At 35.3% G+C, this 10,000-nt stretch overlaps 1 protein-coding gene across 1 annotated transcript in view; it reads left to right on the top strand.

Moving 5' to 3' along the window:
• The window catches only part of LOC125651956 (autophagy-related protein 2 homolog B-like), a 107,416-nt gene that overhangs the window by 96,747 nt on the left and 669 nt on the right, over positions 1-10,000 (top strand). Inside the window, exons 31-41 of the mRNA XM_056164563.1 lie at positions 1,367-1,626; positions 1,974-2,100; positions 2,464-2,631; positions 3,114-3,215; positions 4,084-4,385; positions 5,533-5,605; positions 5,704-5,786; positions 7,148-7,269; positions 8,199-8,353; positions 8,491-8,619; positions 9,466-10,000. The exon at positions 9,466-10,000 is cut by the window's right edge and continues 669 nt beyond it. Coding sequence (XP_056020538.1) covers positions 1,367-1,626; positions 1,974-2,100; positions 2,464-2,631; positions 3,114-3,215; positions 4,084-4,385; positions 5,533-5,605; positions 5,704-5,786; positions 7,148-7,269; positions 8,199-8,353; positions 8,491-8,619; positions 9,466-9,696 — 1,752 coding nt within the window. The 3' untranslated portion in view covers positions 9,697-10,000. The remainder of the gene's footprint in view (positions 1-1,366; positions 1,627-1,973; positions 2,101-2,463; positions 2,632-3,113; positions 3,216-4,083; positions 4,386-5,532; positions 5,606-5,703; positions 5,787-7,147; positions 7,270-8,198; positions 8,354-8,490; positions 8,620-9,465) is intronic.

Raw genomic sequence — 10,000 nt, 5'->3', positions numbered from 1 at the left:
AATTTTGTCTTGACTAGAGCTTGTGGGGATAGATATATTGCCTTGACTAGGGGGATAGAAATATTGCCTTGACTAGAGCTTGTGGGGATAAAAATATTGCCCTGATTAGATAGAAATATTGCATTGACTAGAGCTTGTGGGGATAGAAATATTGCCTTAACTAGAGCTTGTGGGAATAGAAATATTGCCCTGACTAGATAGAAATATTGCCTTGACTAGAAATTGTGGGGATAGAAATATTGCCTTGTCTAGATAGAAATATTGTCTTGTGGGGATAGAAATAAATTTATTGCTTTGACTAGAGTTTGTTGGTTAGAATTACTGTTTTGACTAGTGCTTCGTGGGGTAGAAATATTCATCTGACTAGATCTTGTGGGGATGGAAATGCTGCTTAGACTAGTGCTTGTTGAGATAGAAATATTGCTTAGACTAGTGCTTATGGGAATAGATTTTGTTTGTGATCAATGGTAGGATGTGATGATCTATCAAAAGGAATAAATGCCTGGGTTGTATGTCTTATGGGTGTATATAGATAATGGAAACATACTGGTAAGATAAATTGCATAATTATATATCCATATTTTGTGAAATAGAAAAAAGATATAGATTTTTATGTTTGGAATAATATTCCTTAAAACGAGCCTCATCATGATAAAAGCATGAGTTCCAAATCCACATTTATAAGATAATAAATGTATTTCAAATTATCTAAAACACAGACATACTGTGAAATTATATTTTGTGTATGCAGTTTTGTTTGTGATGCGGAAACATTTTCCACAAGAAAACGTTTGGTTGATGCATTGTGATGTTATCAGTTTCAGAGGATACTGATACAGAATCGGAAAACCACAGTGTGGTGATCCAGAAAACACTCTGTGAAATCAACAGTATCAAAAAACAAAACATTGATGGGTATATAATAAAAATAAGTATTCATGAGCAAAGGATTATCATTGACAAATCATTGGTGAGAAATATTAAACCGTGTAAGTTTTGAACAGTTGTATATCTCCTTCCTATATTAAGCTGAGATTACAAAGTCATAGATGTCGTTGAATTCACGGAATGAATTCAACAAATAGTTCAATTTCGAATAAATTCGTCCTTGAAATTATGGCTCAAATGATGTGAAAAATACAAATGGCTATGACAAACCAAGCTTAAATGGATTTACAGTATTCTTTCTGCTTAGTAAATCACTTCAGTGTTTTGCTTTTAATTATTGCTGAGAAATAGACTTGTTTTGATAAGGAATTTCATACAAGGGAATTGGAATTGAAGAGTGCTCTGGCAGGAACATTTACAGACCTGTAGCCATGATTTTTTAAAAACATTATGACAATAAGTTTCCTCCGCTTTCTAGCCAAAGGATGGAAAACCAGAAGTTAAGATTTTCACAGATGAGCCAATAGAGATCAAGGACAACTACTTCAGTCAACCACATGGAAAAACAGATCTTCTGAAAGCGCCTGAGAACTTCCCCACTGCTGAGTTCCGGTATACTCTGAAGGAACTGACCATTGTGTGGTTCATGTATGGAGGTAGTGACTTCTCTGACACACCTGTACCACAGAATCCAATACAAAAAGAGGTGCCAGTGTCGCAGAAACTGGTGGATTATGGGTAATTTAATATATTCTCTAAATTTGGGGATTAAGAGACATTCATAAATGTGACCTATAATGGTGAGGCTCAGTTACTTCAATACTATTTGTACAAAATTTGACAAATAAAAACATGTAAAAACAATCATATGGAGAATGAAATTTACCAAAAAAAATCTGTTGAAATGGCTTTAAAAGAATCAAGAGGTTTTGAAAAAAAAAAAAAAAAAAAAAAGCAGGCATGAACTTCATTTTTGACTACTTTACTTTGAATGATATATGTCTATGTGCATCCAAAGTACATGTAAATTTTTCCATCTGTATTTTGTATTGTGAGAATTATGAGACAGGATCTTATGATTACAGTGACTATGTGACAGAGCCTTCAATGCGATTTACCTCTAAAGGGGCCTCAGTGGATCGTATCCCATGGCAGCATCGGGGAGGACTAGGGAGGGACCACAACACTTTGATGGAACTTCAGTTGACCAAGGTAATTCAGATACACTAAAATTTGTTATAAAAAACTAGAAGTGTACAGTCTCTCTTATTATCCCCTCACAATTTATTGTGAGAGTTGATTTAGTTGAGTTGATATCCTGTGTGTGGGTAGGTATGTGTGGGAGTGTTAGGGTCAAAAGGTGAAAGTCACTACAGGAATTATATGTACTGATTACCTATATTGCAAGGGGATGCTCCACTTTGTTTGAAATATAGACTCTAGAACACAGTATTTATGGATTTACCTTTCCTTGGAAACATCAAATTTTCAGTTATAACTATGCAGTACATGACCTTAATTTGACAGTACAAAAGTTGCAACACTTTGTGATTGAAATTTGGTGAATTTTCTAAGGTGAGATTCCAGCATGATACTTATCCCAGTCACACGGAGCAAGCCTCACGTCAGGTGCTTGTCATCAGTGATATGGAGATCAGGGATCGTCTAGCCGACTCCAAAATCAACAAATTTCTGTATCAGTACTCCTCTGAACACATGCCTAAACAAACCAACTCCAACATGGTGAGCATTTTAAAGGCCAGTTTTTGTCAGCAATAGATCTTGTTTTGTGAGAACTTGTTATTACATGTACCAGGAAATTTTTCTAACCTTTAATCATTGCTAATTTATGATCAATTAGGACTGTAAATTCATGGTGAAAAAAGCTAAGAAACACAGTTTTCTTGCTTATAAAAGGTAGTAGTATGACTGTTTCTTACTTTATCCATAAGCGCATATTATTTATTGTTATGATATACAAATCGATATTTATGATATCGTCAAAGCAGAATTTTTAGCAAGGATTTGATTTTGGCATTATTAGCGATAGTGTTGAGATTGCTAAAAATTGAATATCGCTAATATTTATTCCATATCGGAGGTAATAGCTATTTTTCTTTAATATATTTGTCAATAATTTATCAAAAAATCTCTAAATTTGTGCCTCACTAAAATAGCACTTATACGGTGTATAAATTTCCACTTGGCTGATGACTTTTGTTTAGGTGTACATTAAAGCATTACACAAGCGACCGGATCCCAGTGTGAAGACAGAGGAGTGCTCATTACGTGTATCTTTACAGCCTCTCAGACTAAACATTGATCAGGTAAAAATGTTATTTTATCTCTAAACAGCCAATATTCATTTCTAGAATAGAATAAAATGCATGTACTGGCTTTTGAATGGCATGGGCATATAGTGTTTGTCATGCCTTTCTCCTTTCCTCTGTCAATCCATCTTTGCCATTTTGCATGTAGCTTATTTGCATATAGCCTTCATCACACTTCTAGCACAGATACATTTTGTTGAGAGCCTTTCAAACATGCACAATATTGTTTTTAACTTGACCTTTCATATGACCTTGTTTTCTGTAATTTACACCAGTTTGTGTGCTGTGGATGCTGAGTATGACCTTGAGTATGACATGTTCCACATGGTTGTGTTGGGTCAGTTTTATGTACAGAGGTACTTTATGGACCAAACTTACACCAGTAGTGCATCTAAATTCTTAAGATGATCATTTGCATGCATGCTTCAGATGGTTCTTACGATGCTGCAGATACTGACCTTGACCTGGTTTACAGTATTAAACAACTGTGTTAGATATTGTTGAAGGTTTAATTAACCTGACATACATTTGTACCTGCATTTTCTGTCTATAAACCTTTCTTTCCAATTCAATGTTGTTTAATGGAAATTTATTCTTCATAATTCATTGCATATTGGTACATGTGACTTTGTTCTCTGTTTGTGAGACTGTTGTACCCATGGTGAGTGATTTATATCCTATGGACATATTTCTAGAGTTAGTAACCCATATATTTCTCATTATATATATGTTTTCCTCTTTCTTTGAAAACAGTACCAACTAACATTTTTAACACACTTTTATCCCTATATATTAGCACAATGTCTCTGCCTTCCATTGTTGTTGTTCATGAATTATTTATCTTTAATTGAATTTTATATTTTAGGATTCATTGTTCTTCCTGAAGAAATTTTTCGTAGAAATAGCTGGAGGGAACCTGGATAATGCAGTTGACCCTGACACCAACCAAAGGTCAAGGTCAGTCTCTGGAGCCAGTGGTACCCCTGCACCAGTCATAACAGTTGGTCAGCAAGACAGCCCAGGAGATGAGGGTAATCCCCAGGAACTGTTGATGAAATTTGATGAGATGCAGCAAAGCATGGGAAGTCAAGGATCTCTTTCATCTGCCAATTCTGTTGCGAGTAGTGACCCAGATCGGTTGGAACATTCACAGCCAGTTTTTATCAAGTAAGATGTACATGCTTTGGTATATGCATTTATTTAAGAATGATTTATAATACACCAGTACTCTTTGTCAGCATGATACAATTTGTCTTCATTTTTTATGCTCTCACTGTTGGGGAAGCAAATGTATGTAGTCTCCATTTTGTTTGTTTCTGATTGTTCAATTAATTTTTTATCAAACTTTATACAAATCTTGCACAGCACTTAAGGTTTTGGGCAAGGGCTACTCAAGATCATATATCAAAGGTCAATGTCATTCAGGAAATGTTACTTAAAATAGCAATGTGATACAATCATACTGGCTGAGAAAATGTCAATAATAGTTTTATTATATGATTGAATAATTCAAAATTTCGAAATTCGCTACCAGAGCCTACAAAACGATACCTGGTCGGCTATCTTTGTATACAGCTAGACATAGTCGAAAGTGATTAGATACACAATTTTTTGTTTATCATCCTCTCGCGATTCATTGTGAGAAGGGATATAGTAGTGGGACAGTTCGTGTGTAGATAAGTGTGTGTATGTAACACTGAACTGGTAGGCACTCTACAAGCCACATTTTTTGCTCAATTGATTTCATTCTTCACATGTAGCTTTGTTATCATGAGAGGAAGAACTCTATTAATAATTGGGGTCCAAAGGTCAAGGTCACTATGGGACTACATAGAAAAAGCTTGTAGACATTCATTGTGAGGGGATATGCCCCACCCTGTGGAGCTTATGTTATATGACTAAATTATTTGCAACATTGAAACTGGTTACTATTATGATTAGAACCTAACCAAATGATACCTACCCAGGCATCTTTAGATCATGCTAAATGTTGCTATAATTCAATAACTTTACTCCATTTTGTGGTGGAAGTAACTTTATTGTACACATTATACTGCAAGATAGTTGAACGTGGGTAGAGACATGAGTTTTCATTGTGTGATCAAAAACAATGATTCACCTTGAAGGCAAGTGCAGATGAATATAACCTTCTATTTTTACGAAGTTGTTGGATATCAGAATTATTCTATCATCTGATAATGGTTTATAGCTACTAACTAAAATGCTAGAATTTTGATAATTTTTGGGGAGCATACATCAGTTTTACTGCTCTCTGTTGTTGTGTTTCCTAGCATGTAATTTTATATTTGAACAGAAACTTCATATTTTCCCCTGATGTGCCAATTAGACTTGATTACCATGGAAAGAAATGGGTTAACAGGGAACATGTAAGTCTCTGATTCTTGAAAATTATGAAAGTGCCATCTGATCTTATCTATCAAAGAATATAAAGAAGGAATCTGAACTGCTGATATCCTAATTTCAGGGAACATTGACTGGTGTTTTGGTGGGATTAGCTAACTTGAATTGCTCCGAGTTGAAGCTGAAGAGACTTAATTATAAACATGGGTAAGTGAAATATTCAGAGACTCAATTATAAACATGGGTAATTGAGATATTCAGAGACTCAATTATAAACATGGGTGAGATATTCAGAGACTCAATTATAAACATGGGTAAGTGAGATATTCAGAGACTCATTATAAACATGGACAAGTGGAATATTCAGAGACTCATTATAAACATGGATAATTGAGATATTCAGAGACTCATTATAAACATGAGTAAGTGAGATATTCAGAGACTCATTATAAACATAGACAAGTGAGATATTCAGAGACTTATTATAAACACGGACAAGTGAGATATTCAGAGACTCATTATAAACATGCATAAGTGAGATATTCAGAGACTCATTATAAACATGGACAAGTGAGATATTCAGAGACTCATTATAAACATGGACAAGAGGGATATTCAGAGACTCAATTATAAACATGAGTAAGTGAGATATTCAGACTCATTATAAACATGCATAAGTGAGATATTCAGAGACTCATCTATAAACATGGGCAAGTGAGATATTCAGAGACTCAATTATAAACATGGGTAAGTGAGATATTCAGAGACTCAATTATAAACATGGGTAAGTGAGATATCCAGAGACTCGTCTATAAACATGGGTAAGTGAGATATTCAGAGACTTAGTTATAAACATGGGCAAGTGAGATATTCAGAGACTCAATTATAAACATGAGTAAGTGAGATATTCAGAGACTCAATTATAAACATGGGTAAGTGAGATATTCAGAGACTCAATTATAAACATGGGTAAGTGAGATATTTAGAGACTCAGCTATAAACATTGGTAAGTGAAATTTTCAGAGACTCAGTTATAAACATGGGTAAGTGAGATATCTAGAGACTCATTATAAACATGGGTAAGTGAGATATCCAGAGACTCATCTATAAACATGGGTAAGTGAGATATTGAAAGACTCAATTATAAACATATCCAGAGATTCATTATAAACATGGGTAAGTGAGATATTCAAACTCAATATAAACATGGGTAAATGAGATATTCAGAGACTCAGTTATAAACATGGGTAAGTGAGATATCCAGAGACTCATCTATAAACATGGGTAAGTGAGATATTCAGAGACTCAATTATAAACATGGGTAAGTGAGATATTCAGAGACTCGGTTATAAACATGGGTAAGTGAGATATTCAGAGACTCAGTTATAAACATGGGTAAGGGAAATATCCAGAGACTCATCTATAAACATGGGTAAGTGAGATATCCGGAGACTCATTGTAAATATGGGTAAGTGAGGTATTCACAATGATTCCAATGAATTTAGTGCAATGCCTTAGAATGCTAACACAAAGAAACTAAATTTTAAGCCAGTGCTGTTCACTTTCAGCCTCCTGGGCCTAGATAAGCTACAGGCCTACTGTGTCAATGAGTGGATCACAGACATCTTAAAAACACAGCTCCCCAGCATTCTGGGAGGTGTAGGACCAATGCATTCATTTGTACAAATAGGTAAATGCTTTTCTTGTGTTGAAACAGAAACTACCTGCATTGTATGTTGTATTTTCATGTTGTTAGGTTATTATTATGTCATTTAAATGTGGAAGCCCTAAGGAATCATGTTTTCTGTTTGTCATCATATTTGTTTTGACATGATGGAATAGTTTTTAATATAAAGCTTTCATATTTTATACAAAGGAAAGAGTTCAACCTACAAATCTGAAGGTCATGAGGTCAAAGTCACAGCATACCTTGAATCTGTTACTATGTTTTCATTGTGACAATACAAGTTGAAAAGGTTTCAGATAGACATTTTGTAATTACAAACTTAAAGTTAGTTGATGATTGGAAAAAAGACAAATTTATTCTGCCGGTCTGACTCTCGATCAGACTTGTGATGTGACATATCTTGAATAGTGCTTAACATAAAGCTTTCATACATGTAAAGGTAGTTAATCATGTTAGGAATACACCTACAGATTATTTGGTCATGAGGTCAAAGGTTACAGCAGACCTTCCCACTAAGTTAACTACTTGGAACTTTCACATTTTATACATAGGTAGTTGATCCTGCGGTTAAACATGGAATGCAGTTTTGAGAAAAGAGCGGAATACCACTCCTCTCTGGCATTAAAAACTTTAATGAATTTTGTGTCCTCAGCATGACAACATGTAATATATGAATTAAGTTCTTGACAAGGTCCTTCCTGATGGAGCCAGTTTTCTACTTTGAACTTATAAAATATATAAAAATGTATATAATACACATATCTAAACAATATTTTATTGACAAATAAGTGAATGGGATTGGGCAGCAGGCACAACCTATTTCTAAATAGGCCTATAAAAGAATTATTCATTGACCATTGGATATTATATAATACATGATTGTGTGAGGAGAGGAACTGAATGAACAATTTGTGCTATTTCATTTGCTTTAGCTCAGGGCATCCGGGATCTTTTTTGGCTGCCTGTGGAACAATACAAGAAAGATGGTAGAATTGTTCGAGGGTTCCAGAGAGGGGCAACATCTTTTTCCACCTCCACTGCCATGGCAATGTTAGAACTGACCAATCGAATGGTTCAGTCTGTGCAGGTAGAAATATGCAACCGTTTTGTGGAACAATTAACATAAATGTATTTTTAATTCGTTTGGATAATAATCTTAATGCAGACTAACAATTTCTGTTGGAATTATTTTAGAGCTTTATGCAAAATGATGAATATTTTTAGTATGCTGCTGAGGTAACTTATGACATGGTTACCCCGGGACCCAGCTGTAGAGTTCAGCGCCGTCGGTTACGAGGTCCACCTACTGATGTCAGAGAAGGAGTAGAAAATGCTTACATCGCCATCAAAGAGGCAAGAAGCTTTCTGTAGAGTCATTTACTAGTTTTTAGCTCACTTGAGCCTCTTCGACTCAGGTGAGCACCACTGGGCCAATTTCAACCAAATTTGGCACAAAGCATCCTTTGTAAAGGGGAATCAAGTTTGCTCAAATGATGGGCCATGCCTCCTTCAAAAGGGAGATAATCACAAAAATATGGTGAGTCATTTAAAAATCTTCTCAAGAACCACTGGGCCAGAAAAGCATAAATTTACATGAAAGCTTTCTGACATAGTGGAGATTCAAGTTTGTTAAAATCATGACCCCGGGGGCATGTTGGGGCCAAAATAGGAGATAAAAGTTATACATGCGAATATATCAAGAAAACCTTCCCAAGAACCACTTGGCCAGAAGAGTGGAGATTTACCTGAAAGCTTCCTGTTATTGAGAAGATTCAAATTTGTTCAGATCATGGGGGTATGGTGGGGTCACATTAGGGGATCAAAGTTTTACATGCTGATATATACATGTTGGAAAATTTTCTCCAGAACCACTGAACCAATCTTGGAACAAATCATCCTTGGGGGAAGGGGATTCAATTTTGTTGAAATGAAGGTCACACCCTTTTCAAAGGGGAAATAATGACAAAAATAGGATGAAGCAATTTAAAAATGATAAATATATTGACCTCAGAGGAAAGAATATCGACCTTGCACATCTTGTTTGGTAGATATGCTTTAATTTCTAAGAGGTTGATGTATAAATGGATCAACCTCATCAAAACATTGTGCAGGTTTTTGTATGATAATGTGTAAAACCATAGATAATGTGGAACAAGTATTTCACTTGTACAAAAACTTATTTTTTTTTTCTCTTTGTAGGGATTCAGCAATACAGCTTACAATATTGTAGAGGTAGCAACAAAAGAGCACCAACAAAAAGGTATGACAGGGGCTGTAGGGGCAGCCATTAGACTGGTTCCTCCAACAGTTCTCTCCCCAGTCATCATAGCAACAGAGGCCACATCCAATGTCCTGGGAGGCATGCGGAATCAGTTGCAACCAGATGCTCGGAAAGAAGATGAAGAGAAATGGAAAGGGAACCAGACTTAGCACTAGCTTGGTTTGCCATGGTAGCCAATGAGAAAAGGATGACCAAATTCATCTGCTCTAAGTGCAATAACAATTGATTTCATATACTTCCCGGTGCTTTGTGCCAACAAGGGAAATATAGATGGTAACCCACATCTATTCATTTTGTTTCATTCAAGTCCTACATAACTAGTATGCTGAGCTGGATATTAAACAATATATTCTTGTGAAGTGGTACCTATAAAGGTACTCTATGATGTCAATATATCTATGAATACAAGCATGCATGGTACAATAATTAATTACATTGTTAAAAAAAATTCCT

This window comes from Ostrea edulis, chromosome 5 (genome assembly GCF_947568905.1).
Source record: "Ostrea edulis chromosome 5, xbOstEdul1.1, whole genome shotgun sequence".
Lineage (NCBI taxonomy): Eukaryota > Metazoa > Mollusca > Bivalvia > Ostreida > Ostreidae > Ostrea > Ostrea edulis.
Note: the sequence above shows the minus strand (reverse complement) of the source record. Positions and strands in the feature narration are given on the sequence as shown.